Source organism: Anolis sagrei, chromosome 5 (assembly GCF_037176765.1).
Source record: "Anolis sagrei isolate rAnoSag1 chromosome 5, rAnoSag1.mat, whole genome shotgun sequence".
Classification (NCBI taxonomy): domain Eukaryota; kingdom Metazoa; phylum Chordata; class Lepidosauria; order Squamata; family Dactyloidae; genus Anolis; species Anolis sagrei.
Window position 1 is genome coordinate 186,600,643 of NC_090025.1, and position 16,655 is coordinate 186,617,297.

Sequence of the window (16,655 nt, forward strand, 5' to 3'; positions counted from 1 at the left end):
GGAGACTGCATTGGATAATACAGAATGTTGGATGAGCGAAGGTTGGATCAGCAAGACTCTACTGTATCCATATCTTGGAAGTCAAGAGAGGACTCGTGTGAAGGAGAAGAGTTTGAGAAAACACCCCTAAAAATATCAATTTACATTACAAAAGGATCAGGATAGGTAGACATTGAGGGAGAGCTCTTCAGATCACTGAAACTATCGAACCTTATTACTCTTGCCCACTTCAAGGCATTCTTCACTCTTCAGTCTTAATAGTTGTTGCATTTCCAACACTTCAAACATCTGCTGAAATGTCTCCAAAGGAGAGTCCATCATTCTGAGATGTTACGTATTGAGCCCACAGCCAAACAAGGCACCCAAAGCAGCTAAAAGTTCTTCCTATCTCTTTTCCTGGCATTTACCATTTATCCACTGCTCCTTGTCCTAGTCTTTGGAGCAACAGAAAAGAAATCTGCTTCATCTTCAACATGACATCTTTCCCATATTTAAACATGACTATCATGCCCCCTTCTTAACCTTTTCTTCTCCAAGCTAAACATACCCAGCAGCACCCCAGCCACTCCTTAGGAGCTTGGCTTCCAGACTTATCATTTTGGTCAATGTTCTTTGGACATTTCCAGTTTGTGGTGCTTTTTTTATTTGTGGGGCCTAGAACTGGACACAGTATTCCAGGAGATGGGTAGCATGACTTCCCTCAATCTAGACAGTATTCTCCTATTGAAAGGAGATTCCATCAGAACATGAGGAAGAACTTCCTGACTGTGAGCGCTGTTCAGCAGTGGAACTCTCTGCCCCAGAGTGTGATGGAGGCTCCTTCTTCAGAGGCTTTTAAACAGAGGCTGGATGGCCATCTGTTGGGGATGCTTTGAATGCAATTTTCCTGCTTCTTGGCAGGGGGTTGGACTGGATGGCCAATGAGGTCTCTTCCAACTCTAGGATTCTATGATGTAGTCCAGATTTAAACCAAAAATAACTTGTTTGGAGTGGTTGCAACTTCTGTTTCATCTCTAGTACATGCAGTGTACAAGACCTGATGATGATGTGTCCTGACTGCAAGTCACCTTGGTAGCAATTCTTCAAAGTATGGAAGGAAAGCCACCCACCTACCCATGTCCTTTCTCATTGTAGGATGGAAACTGTCAACAGAGGCCGGACATGATGAAGACGCTGACGTAAGCCTGATCTGTGAAGAAGACCTACTGACAACCATGTTCTCTGCATGTGACGTGGAAAGAAGAGGTTTTTAAAAGAGTATCTCCTGTAGTAGTTAGAAACTTTAAAAAGAGAGACCAAGAGCCACTTCATACTTTGCATTTGTATTGACTCTGACACCTGAAAACTAAACAACTGGCGTGGCTCAAAGCTAAACATGGCTAAACAGAGGCTGGATGGCCATCTGTCAGGGGTGATTTGAATGCAATATTCCTGCTTCTTGTCAGGGGGTTGGATTGGATGCCCCATGAGGTCTCTTCCAACTCTTTGATTCTATGATTCTATGAAAGCCATGGAACTCTGGGAGGTGTAGTTTGGTGAGGCACCAGCATACTTTTGGTAGAGAAGACTAAAGGCCTTTAAAAACTGTAACTGCATTGAGCCATGGCAGTTAAAGTGGTATCAAATTGTACTAAGTCTACAGTGGATATGCACCTCAAGTCTTCAAATAATGTCCTACTGCTGACCACTGGGCATATGAAGCCCACTATGTGGACTATTTCTGCTTCTGGTTTTAGGCATACTCTAGTATTTCTTAGTATTGCTTTTGTAAGCTTTCTCTGATGTAGCTCAAACTATTATCTATTCCAATGGATACTTTTAGAATTATAATTAGATTAGATTTCATATACTTTATCTATATTGTACAATCAGCCCTCTGCATTTACTGGAGTTAGGGACACAAGACTCCTGTGAATAAAGAAATAGCTGTATATTTCTTTAACCTGAAAGAACATCTGTCCAGGACATTCTAGGTCAGTGGTTCTCAACCTGTGGGTCTCCAGGTGTTTTTGGCATGCAACTCTCAGAAATCCCAGCTGGTTTACCAGCTGTTAGGATTTCTGGGAGTTGAAAGCCAAAACATTTGGGGGCCCACAGGTTGAGAATCAATGCTCTAGATATTGCCGGAATCACTGGGTTATTGTAGGTTTTTTCGGGCTATATAGCCATGTTCTAGAGGCATTTCTCCTGACATTTCGCCTGCATCTATGGCAAGCATCGTCAGACATAATGAGGTCTGTTGGACCTCACTACCTCTGAGGATGCTTGCCATAGATGCAGGCGAAACGTCAGGAGAAATGCCTCTAGAACATGGCCATATAGCCTGAAAAAACCTACAACAACCCAATGCTCTAGATCTTTGAGCATGGGTCTGTGATCAACTTGTGCTAGGAGCTGACCACATAATCTCATTCGAGGGCCCAGGGATTCCTAGGTAGATGTTCTTTCTAGAAATCTCAACATCTTCTAGCATGATCAGAGAAAGCTGACTTTAGAATTACACTGGAGGGTCTAAAGATTAATAGAGAGAAGGTTTTAATCAAATCTGTGGATAATCAAATCCGCAAGTGTGGATATCTTGTTGTTGGACACCACTTTGAAATATTCAGATTTGTTTACCTTTTAAAATAAGTAAATAATATATAGCTAAAATATTTTCCCATGTATGTTATCTGTTCTTAAAGGTTTAACCGGTTTGACATAATATATTATTTATACAGCAAGGGTGGGCAATCGTCAGTGGGTGGGAGGCCACATTAACTCCCTAGGAGATCTTTGAGGGCTGTATTTGAAAATAATAAATTCCCACCCAAATGCCCTCCAAGAAGAGTGGGTCATTTCCACCAGAAGCAACTTAAGGATTACTTCTTCTTCACTTTTCCCACTCTTGCTGTACAGCATCTCCATAAGTAGGCCGTACTTATTCTTTCTGAGCCTTAAAATGCCATTCCCAGCTGGTTTGACTTGTGTGAATTGTCACTGCATTTCTTAGGCAAAGTGCCCGTTTCCAAACTAGTTGACTTCCTGCGGTACACAACAAGCCGGGGCTCGGAAGACAGCGGCCTAGAAGAGCTATGTAACATGCTTGATCCTGATCAAAAGGACATTTCCATGGACTTGGAAACCTACCATGCCATTATGAAGGAATGGATTGAGGACTGTCGACGGAATGGGTAGCTAAGACATTCTGCTTTCTCTCTCAGTCACTATGAGTAGCTCTGGTACACACCTTAGATGCTTCTACCATCTGTCCTATGAGATGCAACTCTCTTAGCTTTGTATTGTCGAAGGCTTTCATGGCCAGAATCACTGGGTTGTTGTAGGTTTTTTCAGGCTATATGGCCATGGTCTAGAGGCATTCTCTCCTGACGTTTCGCCTGCATCTATGGCAAGCATCCTCAGAGGCAGTGAGGTCTGTTGGAACTAGGAAAAAGTGTGTGTGTGTGTGTGTGTATCAAGGTGGTCAATTGAAACATTCACACCTAGCTCCAGCAGACAAGAGTCCTTTGTCTCACCCTGGTCATTCCACAGATATATAAACCCTTTTTCCTAGTTCCAACAGACCTCACTACCTCTGAGGATGCTTGCCATAGATGCAGGCGAAACGTCAGGAGAGAATGCCTCTAGACCATGGCCATATACACAAGTCAAACATCCGAAAAAACCTACAACAACCCAGTTTCTTAGCTTTCTTTATTTGTAGCATGTTTCATGTTGTAACCTATTATCTAGTCTCTCTCCCTCCCTCTCTCTTTGAATATTTTCCTGGGTGATGCATGTAATTTTCATTTTTAACCATGATTGTAACTGGAGTAAAGTGAGGGCCTTAGAGAGAGCATGAAGGAAAGTTGAAGGACCTATGTGCTCCTCAAACATTTTTGACTCCAGGAGCCATCAGCATCAATCAATCATCATGAAAGATGCTCAGCATCATGTAGAAGGTTATAATTTCACCACCTCCACTAGCATACCTTCCAACTATCCCAAATTGGTGGCAACAGTCTGGTTCAATCCTGTTTCATCTCACTTATCCAGCTGTTTTTGAAGTGTCCCAGTTTCTTTTTCCTCCTCCTACAGTCCACTTTTGTCTTCATCTTAATTCAATTGCTGAAAACAGAATTCAAGGGCAAAAGTAGGTTGTATTCAGTTCACTCTGTAGCAGGGAGAGGAGGGGGTCAGAATATGAAAGCCAATGCAAAGGGGGAAAAACCCAAAACATTTGGAGCAAAATTTAGAGGATGTTTTGTAAGAGTAGGTTCAAAGTGATGTAGACCCCTCATGGTCTCTTGCCTTCCACAGTTGCTGCTACTTGGCCTAGATTGAGTTCTTAATCTCAACCAGAGGCAATCCATTGAATCAGTGGGAACTTTGTTAGTCAACAGTGGTGCTAATCAATGAAATGCATCTGCTTTTCCAAAGACAAACAGTTGAATTTAAGTCTGTGTTCTATTTAAGTCTATGTTCTGGACACATTAACATCAAATCCCTTTTCTTTCTCTCCCACAACATCACCCAGAGAAGAAACCGTGATGATAGAGCCAATCACAGAAGGCCTTCCAGGAGGTATGATGCTTATTATGTGCTATGGAAGACATACTAGGAGATAAACTTTGAGCCAGGGATCACAAAGTGGAGCATATGCTTCACTTGTAAAACCTCCAGGGTCAGTCCCTTACTTGGTGTTCTATAGCAAAATCAAAAAGTAAATACATCTAAGTAACAGGGCTGAGAATTAGAGGCATGCCTTCCTTAAAAGTAAATCCCAGGATCCCATTGGATGGAACTATGGCAGTTAAAATAGTTTCATGGTATTATAATAGTGTAATGTGGAAAGGCCTCAGGGTATGGGATGAAAGTGGCCATATAGCCCGAAAAAACCTACAACAACCCTGGGATGAAAGTGTTTTATTAATAGCACTAGAGGAGCCCCCCGGTTAAAACCCTTGTGCCAGCAGGACTGAAGACCGTCAGGTCGCAGGTTCGAATCTGGGGAGAATGTGGATGAGCTCCCTCTGTCAGCTCCAGCTCCCCATGCGGGCACATGAGAGAAGCCTCCCACAAGGATGGTAAAACATCAAAACATCCAGGCATCTCCTGGACAACATCCTCGCAGATGGTCAATTCTCTCACACCAGAAGTGACTTGCAGTTTGGGTTGTTGTAGGTTTTTCAGGCTATGTGGCCATGTTCTAGAAGCATTCTCTCCTGATGTTTCGCCTGCATCTATGGCAAGCATCCTCAGAGGTTGCAGTTTCTCAAGTCGTTCCTTACACGGGAAAAAAGAACACAAACAAATTAATACAAAAGAATATTCTGAGTTTAGTTTTGAAATTACCCTGGGCATGAAGGGACATATTCTCAGGAGAACTGTTAAAGATTGGGGGTAGGCCAGACATTGAAGTGGCTCAGTCATGTGGACTGGACAAAGATACCTAGGAAGACATCGAAATACTTTGTATAAATCCGTTCTGTGATTTGTACCTTATTTGCAGCTCGAAGGACTCCTATGAGAATGAATGTAACTTCTGGAAGCCTAGAGGCACTTGGTGGAGACGTGTCCAGAGGAGACCTGTAAGCACCCTTTGTTTTCTGATATCAAGTGCAGTGACAAACACTGTGTAACAAAAAGCCTACACACAAAAAAAGAAAACAAACAACTCCTCCAATTGAAACAGTTTCGTGTTATGTTTTTTGTGTGTGTGTGTGTTTCTTATTGATTTGCATGTGTATTGGTCCTTACACTGTGTGGCAAATGGAGATACATTCATTGCATCACCAAAATAGCGATTCGGTTTTTTAAAAGGCAGCTTCTTCAAGATGCTGTCAGGTCACTTCCATAAGTAGATCTGTTGGGAAGCTTTCAGAATTAGTCACATACAGGTTGAGTATCCTTTATGTGGAATTAAAACATCCAAAACACTCAAAATTTAGAAATTATCCACATGGGTGGCTGAGACAGTGACATCTTTGCTTTCAGATAATTCTGTGTACACAAACTTTGTGTCAGGTGTGAATCCCTTCTTAACCATGGAAACCCATCGGTTGACCTTTGTCAGTCCTGACAAAGTTGGAAGGGCAGTTGCTCAACATATAAGAGGAATACAGATGTCAAGGAATGGGATGTAGAAAAGGTGTTTGTACAGTGGACACAACAGGTGTATCATCTGGAATTTGGGGATTGCAGGTATAGGAGGGCATGATACTCATGGAAGAACATTGGCAAGAAAAAGGTAGAAGGGACACATAGGGAAGATTTGGGTGGTCAAATGTATTCATTGGAATTAGCTGTTGTTCCTACAGTTGACTTTGCACCATTGAAAATATGGATAAAGGGGAAATGGCAGTTGAACTAGCAATCAAAATGGCAGTCTAGTTCATAGTACTGTATATCCAGTAGACCAGTGGTTCCCAACCTGTGGTCCATGGACCACCAGTGGTCCACCAGAACTAAAATATGGTCTACATCGGGAACAACTGGTTTCATGAAACCCTCTTATAGTGCCAAGGCTTATTAAATATGGTTTTCTGTGGGCCAGCCAATGCCAACAACTGGATAACACATCGGAAACTAGATCTGATGTGTTCTATCCAATGCAATATTCTGAATAAACACCCCAAATAACCAAGCCGAATCTAAAGTTGACCAAAAACAGATTTGTAACTCTTTTGGTACTAATGTTGGCGAGCGGTCTCTGGTCAAAGTGGTCCCTGGTCAAGTCATCCCTGGTCAAAATAAGGTTGGGAACACTTCAGTAGACAGTTAATGAAAATATGCCTGAAACGTGCCTTCTCTTCCTTGAATACCCAGGGAAACATCTGACTTGATCACTTGCATAGCAGATCTGCAGTTCAACAACCAGAAGCTTCAAGAGGAGAATGGCCAGTTGAAGCGGTCCTTGGATGCCATGGAAGAGACCAACAACAGACTAATGGAAGAAACCGGGGAGCTCCGCAACCAGATAAAAAGGTGGAACATATTGAATTTAAGTTAAGTTTAGCAGTATTGAGTGACAGACTTCATAGTTCTTAATTCTAGAGCATATAGCTTTCAGTAACCATCTAGATTTGGTTGAAAACTGAAATCTTGAGCTCTGACATCTTATTTTGAGATAGACTGACAAACAGATAGAGAGATCAGGCACTTTGTATGTGTATGTTCATGCGTGCGCAAACACATAGGAATAGTCAATGTGTGAATGCTGTCTCCTCCAAATATTTCATTTTAGCAGTACAAAACCCAAACAACCTTCAAAGTGGATAGCAATCCATCCAGAGATGTGCAATTAACAACCTGTTACTCATGTTTGGCTACATTAGCAAGGCTTCCTGAGAGTTGCAATTGAAGAACAATTTGGAAGGACACATGTCTCTACAAGAAATATAAAAACCTGAAAAAAATGCATGAATCCATTGTGTCCAATAGCCACGGATAGCTATGTTTTGGGTTTGATCTCCATTTTATTTATTTATTTATTTATTTATTTAGAGCATTTGTACAGAATCATAGAATCCTAGAATTGGAAGAGACCTCATGGGCCATCCAGTCCAACCCCTTTCTGCCAAGAAGCAGGAAAACCGCATTCAAAGCACCCTTGATAGATGGCCATCCAGCCTCTGTTTAAAAGCCTCCAAAGAAGGAGCCTCCACCACCCTCCAGGGCAGAGAGTTCCACTGCTAAACGGCTCTCACAGTGAGGAGGTTCTTCCTAACATTCAGGTGGAATCTCATTTCTTGTAGTTTGAAGCCATTCTTCCATTGCGTCCTAGTCTCCAGGACAGCCAAAAACAAGCTTGCTCCCTCCTCCCTATGACTTCCTCTCACATATTTATACATGGCTATCATGTTTCCTCTCAGCCTTCTCTCCTTCAGGCTAAACATGCCCAGTTCTTTGAGCCACCTCTCATAGGGTATGTTCTCCAGACCCTTGATCATTAGTCACCCTCCTCTGAACACATTCCAGCTTGTCAATATGTCTCTTCAATTGTGGTGTCCAGATTTGAACACAATATTCCTTTTATTCTGAGAGAACATCTTTCTATGAATTTCTAAGTTTTCCAGCCTGTCTCTCTCTATGGTCAACTGCAAACCAACCAAAGAATTGGGGAGCCAAGAGATTTCTAGAGAGGTGTCCTCTTTAGAGATCTCTAGATCCTCCAGCAAGGCAGCTGATCATATAGATACACTGGAGGACCTAGATATTCCTAGATAGAAGATTTTAATCAAAGCTATGAATGATCAAATCCACAAATATGTGTTTATTTTGGTTGAGTTTGATTCCTTGGGTGTGCCTAGTCATTTGTTGTCTTCTAATGAAGACTGTACATGCTCATGAAGTCCCCAAGGTCTTAGGTAATAAGATGTACTTGGGAAGCTTGGGGGCCCTTAATAGATAAAATCAAGGTGGACCTAACAGGTAATGATGTGAATTACTACGACCTGTCTTTGGGTTTACTGGCAGTATGTATGTGAATCATTACTCCCTAAGAAACGGCAACAGAAGAAGACTGTTGCCTTCATGTCCTGGGATGATAATATGGGATCAGATCCTTGGATATAAGGGTATTGTGGAAGGGACATCTGAGTTGATTTACCATCCCACTGATATGGAAACCACCAGCCACATGGCAATTTAAGTGGAGCCCCTTATAACAGTCCCTTATAATAGTCTTGGTGGTTTTGGTTCTTTCCAGTTTCCAGCAGTCTATCTCTCGAATTAAGGTTCTAAAAGAGGAATTGGAAGAAGCAAAGAACAACCTCAGTGCTTCTGAAGAGAAAACTTTGAAGATGGCAGCCCAAAGTAAACAGCTAGTAGGTGGTCTAAGACTTTCTCATATATTTATTTATTTATTTACCGTGTTTATATACCACCTTTCTCACCCCTGGGGGGACTCAAAGTGGTTATACTAATATATACTAATTTTATATTTATATAATTAATTAGTATAATTATATACTAATGTTTGTTATATAAATCAGAGGTTTGGACCTGATTATGATCCAGATAGTGTAATCTGTAAGAACCACATGTGCTGTTGAAAGAGCTCACTGCCAAGTTTCTGATGAAACATGACTTCCATTTTACAAAAAAGGTTTCTGCTCTTTGTGGATAAAATATACGTGCTTCAGAATATGTGGATATTTTCCCCTGGACTTTCATAATACAGAAAAGGTTCTGATTTTGTGTTGTCGAAGGCTTTCATGGCCAGAATCACTGGGTTGCTGTGAGTTTTCCAGGCTGTATGGCCATGTACCAGAAGCATTCTCTCTTGGCATTTCACCCACACTTCACAACCTCTGAAGATACCTGCCATAGATGTGGGTGAAACATCAGGAGAGAATGCTTCTGGAAAATAGCCATAAAACCCAGAAAACTCACAGCAACTCAGTACTGATTTTTTTTCATCGGTGGGAGGTGCATAACAAAGTTCTTTTAATACTGTATGAGAGTCCCTGGGGTTATAAAATGTTGTTGTTGTTGGTCATTCGTTCAGTCGCTTCCGACTCTTTGTGACCTCATGGACCAGCCCACGCCAGAGTTCTCTGTCGGCCGTCACCACCCCCAGCTCCGTCAAGGTTAAGCCAGTCACTTCAAGGATGCCATCTATCCATCTTGCCCTTGGTCGGCCCCTCTTCCTTTTTCCTTCCATTTTCCCCAGCATAATTGTCTTCTCTAAGCTTTCCTGTGTTTTCATTAAGTGGCCAAAATACTTCATCTTGGCCTCTAATATCCTTCCCTCCAATGAGCAGTCGGGCTTTATTTCCTGGAGGATGGACTGGTTGGATCTTCTTGTGGTCCAAGGCACTCTCAGAATCAAACACGAATCAAGGAACATGAAAGGCACTGCAGACTACTTCAACCAGAGAAGTCAACCATAGTAGAGCACCTGATAAACCAACCTGGACACAGCATTTTATTTGAGAACACAGAAATGCTGGACCACACCAACAACCACCATGTCAGACTAGACAGAGAAGCCATTGAAATCCACAAGCATGTGGGAAATTTCAACAGAAAGGAGGAAACCATGAAAATGAACAAAATCTGGCTACCAGTATTTAAAAAACTCTAAAATTGCAACAGCACAACTACAGAGAGGAAGCAGGCAGGGACATCTAATTACCTCTCAACAAAAGTTTGTTCCAGGCACAGTCAGCCCATTGTATGCTAATCAAGGTGGTCAGTTGAAACATTCACACCTAGCTCCAGCAGACAAGAGTCCTTTGTCTCACCCTGGTCATTCCACAGATATATAAACCCTTTTTCCTAGTTCCAAAGACCTCACTACCTCTGAGGATGCTTGCCATAGATTCAGGCAAAACGTTGGGAGAGAATGCCTCTTAGACCATGGCCATACAGGCCGAAAAAACCTACAACAACCCACTCTCAGAACTTTCCTCCAACACCACATTTCAAAAGCATGTGGACCATTAGGAAGGCTCAGCTTTCCTTATGGTCCAGCTGTCACATCCACAGGTGACTAGGGGAATACCATTGCTTTTACTAGGCAGATCTTCGTTGCCAGTCTGATGTCTCTACTCTTCACTATTTTATTGAGATTGGCCATTGCTCTCCTCCCAAGAAGTAAGCATCTCCTGATTTCCTGGCTGCAGTCTGCGTCTGCAGTAATCTTCACGCCTAGAAATACAAAGTTTGTCACTGACTCCACATTTTCTCCCTCTATTTTCCAGTTATCAATCATTCTTGATGCCATAATCTTGTTTTTTTTAATGTTTAGCAGCAACCCAGCTTTTGCGCTTTCTTCTTTCACCTTGATTAGAAGGCTTCTCAGCTGCTCCTCACTTTCGGCCATCAAAGTGGTATCATCTGCATATCTAAAGTTGTTAATGTTTCTTCCAGCAATTTTTACCCCAGCCTTGCATTTGTCAAGCCTCGCACATCGCATGATGTGTTCTGCATACAGGTTGAATAGGTTGGGTGAGAGTATGCAGCCTTGCCGTACGCCTTTCCCAATCTTGAACCAGTCTGTTGTTCCATGGTCTGTTCTGACTGTTGCTACTTGGTCCTTGTACAGATTCCTCAGGAGAGAGACAAGGTGGCTTGGGATGCCCATCCCACCAAGAACTTGCCACAATTTATTATGATCTACACAGTCAAAGGCTTTAGAATAGTCAATAAAACAGAAATAGATGTTTTTCTGAAACTCCCTGTCTTCCCCCATTATCCAGCGGATATTGGCAATTTGGTCTCTCATTCCTCTTGAGTAAGGTAATGCTCAAGATCCTGCAAGTAAAACTCCAGCAATACATGGAGTAAGAGTTGCCAGATGTACAAGCTGGGTTTAGAAAAGGCAGAGGGTTTATAAAATATAATACATGAAATTAAATGCTGGTCTCTAGAAGGGTTGGTCGAAACGTGATGTCATATTGAAGGAATAAATAAGTCAGTGCAATCAGCCCCCTGTGTTCACATTCAATCATCCATGGCTTCAAAATATTCAAAAACATTCCAAGAAGCTAACTTTGATTTTGCTATTTTATTGTGTCCTTGTACATAACGGGACTTTAGCATCCATGGCTTGTGGTCCTGGAATCAAACCTATAGAATCCACTGTGTTCTCATTTGTTGTATTGCCTCTCAGTAATTCTATATGTGCTGGTTATATCTCTTGTCCACTCCCCCTCCATCATTACATTGTTTTTCTTCACCCAGGAAAAAGACAACCAGACTCTCATTCTCAAGATTTCCTCATTACAAGAAGAGGTAAGAATATAATCAGCTGTGTGTGTGTTCTCTTTGCTTAGTTGTATAGCCCTGCAAAATTTGGGCCGGGCTTTAGCACAGCAGGTTATCCACCAGCTGCAGTAAAACTTGCCAATGGAAAGATCGGAAGTTCGAAGTCTGGGTCGAGGGTGAGCACCTAACCTTCAGCCCAGCTCACTGCCCATCTAGCAGATCAAAAACAGCTGTAAATAGAGAAATAGGTACTACTTAGCAGGGAGGTATTTTAATGGCACCATAAGGAAATACCTGAAAATGGCGACAATTCAATCAAAAAAGGAGGAAGTCTGTGAACAGGGCTCTTAGACATGGAGGATGGAATGACAGCACCCTCCCCCCCCCCATAGCCAGTATTGAACACAACCTCCAAGATGCTGAAGATGAGAAAAGCCTATATACCTCTATCTGTACTGTTGTCTGTCCTGTCTTGTGTATAACAGCATTGAATGTTGCCGTATATATGTTCTGTGATCCGCCCTGAGTCCCCTTTGGGGTGAGAAGGACAGAATATAAATTATTATTTTTTTATTTACAGTATTTATATTTTGCCCTTCTCACCCTGAAGGGGACTCAGAGCAGATTCCTCATCTTTGGCATCTTGGAGGTTGTGCTCGATTTCATCCATCGGGAAGGGAGGGTACTATCACTCCATGCTGAAGAACCCTATTCAGACTTCCTCTTTTTGATTGAATCGCCAGAATTTTCTGGTATTTCCTTATGGTGCCATTAAAACACCTCCTCACGTATATATCTACTCACAGCTCTTTTCGATCTGCTAGGTGGGCAGGGAGCTGGGCTGAAGGTCAGGTGCTCACCCCCGACTGAGGCTTCGAACTGCCAACCTTTTAATTGGCAAGATTTATTGCTGCTCGTGGTTAACCTGCTGTGCTAAAACCCGACCCTATAAATAAATAATATATATTTTCATCTTGCTGTGTGTAACACATGGCATGTGCTTTAATTTAGAATATCAGAAGTGCTCTGGATTCAGATGGTCTCGAGAGGAAGATTGTAGAGTTGTCCAGAAATATGTCTGAGCTGCAGGCAAGTTGTTTCTACCATTTTCAAGTCAAATTTCAAGTGCTGGTTATATTTCGCAAGTATCCATAATCAAGATAATAGGACGGTTAAAGTGTGTTTGCTCTTCCTTCCTAGACGCAAGTACATCTGTATGAGAGCATGCTGGGGAGCAAAGACGCTTCCCTACTTAAGGTTAGTAGCTATTGTGGTGTTTCTGTAGAGATAGGCTGCAAACTGGCTGAATCTGAAAACAATCATGTAATGGAGCAAGTATATCTTATGTTCTGCACGGCTATTTGTCAACGGCAGATGGAGCAATTCCACTGGGAGAAAAGAATCTTTGAAGGCAGCAGTCTCCCAAAAGGTTCTTACTATGATCAGTTCTGTCACGAGTATCTTGGAATTGTTATTCCTTGATTATGTTCAGCAGCTTTAAGCATGGTCTTAAGGTTGTTATTGTGCTGGCATTAGAATTAGAGAAACAAACCTTCCCTTACTTGTGTTTATATGGGACAGCAAAAAGTTTCTTCTCTTCAACATTTTCCTTTTGCCCTGTTGGGTAAAATTAGTTAAAAGTTTTGCACATCTTTTAATTATTTCAGGACATTTCTGCTCAAAATGTTTCTGCACAAAACTCATTTTTGCATAAAATCCAAAATGTTGTGCAGAAATGAGAAACATTTTCAAAATCAAGACATGAAATGCAATTTCTCTCTGGGTGGGATGTCTTAATGTCTTAATACACTTATACATTGTGTTGTTGAAGGCTTTCGTGACTGGAATCAGTGGGTTGCTATGAGTTTTCCAGGCTGTATCGCTGTGTTCCAGAAGCATTCTCTTCTGACGTTTCCAGGCATCCTCAGGGGTTGTGAGGTTTGTTGGAAAGAAGGCAAGTGGGTAGGTTCTTGTGGGTTTTTTCGGGCTATAGGGCCATGTTCTAGAGGCATTTTCTCCTGACGTTTTGCCTGCATCTATGGCAAGCAGAGGTAGTGAGGTCTGTTGGAATTAGGACAATGGGTTTATATTATTAGGACAATGGATTTATGTATCTGTGGAATGATATCTAGGGTGGGAGAAGGAACCCTTGTCTGTTTGAGGCAAGTGGGAATCCTGCAATTGATCGCCTTGCTTAGCATTGAATAAACTTGCAGCTTCAAAGCATGGCTGCTTCTTACCTGGGAGAATCCTTTGTTGGGAGGTGATTAGCTGGCCCTGATGGTTTTTTGTCTGGAATTCCCCTGCTTTTGAGTGTTGTTCTTTCTTTAGGTAAAGGTTGTCCCCTGACATTAAGTCCAGTCATGTCTGACTCTGAGGTGTGGTGCTCATCTCTATTTCTAAGCCGAAGAGCCGGCATTGTCCGTAGATACCTCCAAGATCATGTGGCCGGCATGACTGCATGGAGCACCACTACCTTCCCGCTGGAGTGGTACCTATTGATCTACTCACATTTGCATACTTTCGAACTGCTAGGTTGGCAGAAGCTAGGGCTGACAGCGGAAGCTCAGGCCACTCCCCGGAATCGAACCTGCGACCTTTTGGTCAACAAGTTCAGCAGCTGAGCACTTTAACCCACTGCGCCACTAGGGGCTCCCTGTTCTTTCTTTACTGTCCTGATTTTAGAGTTTTTTTAAACACTGGTAGCAGCTAACCCTTGGAAGTTGCAAGGCTATTCAATGCTAATCAAAGCAATCAATGTGGCATAATGAAAATCACACGTAGTTCACATTTTACCAGTCCACATATTGTTTGCCAGAGAAGGAAAATATTCCACACAGATTATCAGTAAAGAACAAGTAGTTTACTCTTTGTAATGTAATATTTATACAATTATGTGAACAGCTGCATTGACTCACACAATGTCCTTTTTGAGAGTGATTCAAATGGTTTTTAGGTATCCACATGGAAAATCTCCTTCCAGCAGCTCATGAAACAAGAACTTTCTTTCTCTGTGCAAGCTCCTGCACAGCTGAACTCTAAATATGTAACTGTTGCCAAGACTCCCAGTCTCAGCTAGCTCCCTGGGCATGGCCCAATCAATCAGCTTCGTGCTTTGCATTTTCAGTAATACACTCACCAACTGATTTCTTCCATGCTCCAACAATCAATTGCAGATTTCACATTTTCCTCAAACAGACAAGAGTTCTTTCTCCCACCCAGGAAATTCCACACACACACACACATACATATACCCCACTTGTCTTATTTCCAGCAAACCTCACAACCTCTGAGGATACCTGCCATAGATGTGGGTGAAACGTCAGGAGAGAATGCTTCAGGAATATGGCCATACAGCCCAGAAAACTCACAGCAACCTACTTACACATTGCTGGTCAGGATAGGTTAGGGTACATCTAAAATGCAGAAGTAATGCACTTTGAAATCAATCTATGCTATGGAATCCTGGGAGTTATAGTTTGATGAGGCAGCAATACTCTTGGTGGAGAAGGCTGAAGACCTTGTGAAACTACAACTACCAAGATTCTATAGCATTAAGTCATGGCAGTTAAAGTGGTGTCAATCTGCATTCATTAGTAGTGATGGTTCTTTGAAACATGCACAGCATAATTTTTCACAATATGTCTTAATAGGAAAAAGGAGAGTTCTTTTGTGAAACACCCCTCTATTTTCTCATATCTTTGGAAACTTGTTTTAGTAGTTTTTCGTAAGGGATAAACTCCGACTAGTTAGAAGCATTGTCAAACAGGGGTAACATATTCAAAGCTAGATAGGATCAAACTAGATGTTTGCAGTAACAAAATGCTTCTGTTTGTCAACTTCTGCTTTGCTCTGGCTGATCCTGGTTTTGCATAGCTTCTTCCTGCTCCAAACAACCTGTGGCTAATTTGAATTACTTGGGGATGGGGAGGGAAGCACAATCAACACCATGAATACCATATTCACAGGTAGAGCAATAACAACTCAGTCATTCACCTGAGTTGCCATTTTGAGAACTGACATTTCTGTCATGCTTGTTTTTCCTTTGCTGTCCTTGTACATGTGGCTGTATTGATTACTAGTGAGGATCTAAGAGCAAAATAAACTTCCATATTCAGGAACAGTGAATCTCTCAATTCCATATTTTAGAATGAAGATAAACTTCAATAAAGTTGGGTTGTTGTGAGTTTTCTGGGCTGTATGGCCATGTTTCAGAAGCATTATCTCCTGACGTTTCACCTGCATCTATGTTTGGCATCCTCAGAGGTTGTGAGGTCTGATGGAAACTAGGAAATTTGGCTTTATATATCTGTGGAATGTCCAGGGTGAGAGAAAGAACTCTTGTCTGTTTGGGGTAGGTGTGAATATAATAATTGGCCAGCTAGATTAGCATTTAATGGCCTTGCAGCTTCAAACCCTGACTGGTTGCTGCCTAGGGGAATCCTTTGTTGGGAGGTGATTAGCTGGCCCTGATTGTTTCTTGTATGGAATTTCCCTGTTTTTGAGTGTTGTTCTTTAATTATTGTTATGATTTTAGAAGGGGTTTTTAAAATAGGAAAACTCATGTTTCCTAGTTTACAACAGACCCCAAAAGCTCTGAGGATGCCTGCCATAGATACAGGCAAAACATCAGGAGAGAATGCTTCTGGAACATGGCCATAGAGCCGGGAAAACCTATAACAACCCAGTGATTCCAGCCATGAAAGTCTCAGACAATACATTTGATAAAGTTGCATTTTCGTGCTACAGCTTCTTAGATTTCCAAGCTACTCCTGGTTATATCACCATTTGATATAGTGGTTTAAACCACAATGGCAGTTCCACTTTGACGACCATGGCTGCATCATATGGTCTCCTGTAGTTCAACAAGACTCAAAAGCTCTCTAACTAGTCATTCTAACTTGCATTTTCCTAAACCATCCTGAGAATCAAGGCAACTGATAAAGTGACCTTGTACAAAT

The 16,655-nt window shown here is 41.9% G+C and overlaps 1 protein-coding gene across 1 annotated transcript in view; it reads left to right on the plus strand.

Annotated features, from left to right (window-relative positions):
* IRAG2 (inositol 1,4,5-triphosphate receptor associated 2) overlaps positions 1 to 16,655 on the plus strand; it is a 75,107-nt gene that overhangs the window by 1,683 nt on the left and 56,769 nt on the right. The window contains exons 2-10 of the mRNA XM_067469311.1: positions 1,135 to 1,245; positions 2,993 to 3,173; positions 4,517 to 4,563; positions 5,492 to 5,570; positions 6,808 to 6,966; positions 8,690 to 8,807; positions 11,671 to 11,721; positions 12,706 to 12,783; positions 12,895 to 12,951. Of these exons, the coding sequence (XP_067325412.1) occupies positions 1,135 to 1,245; positions 2,993 to 3,173; positions 4,517 to 4,563; positions 5,492 to 5,570; positions 6,808 to 6,966; positions 8,690 to 8,807; positions 11,671 to 11,721; positions 12,706 to 12,783; positions 12,895 to 12,951 (881 nt within the window). The remainder of the gene's footprint in view (positions 1 to 1,134; positions 1,246 to 2,992; positions 3,174 to 4,516; positions 4,564 to 5,491; positions 5,571 to 6,807; positions 6,967 to 8,689; positions 8,808 to 11,670; positions 11,722 to 12,705; positions 12,784 to 12,894; positions 12,952 to 16,655) is intronic.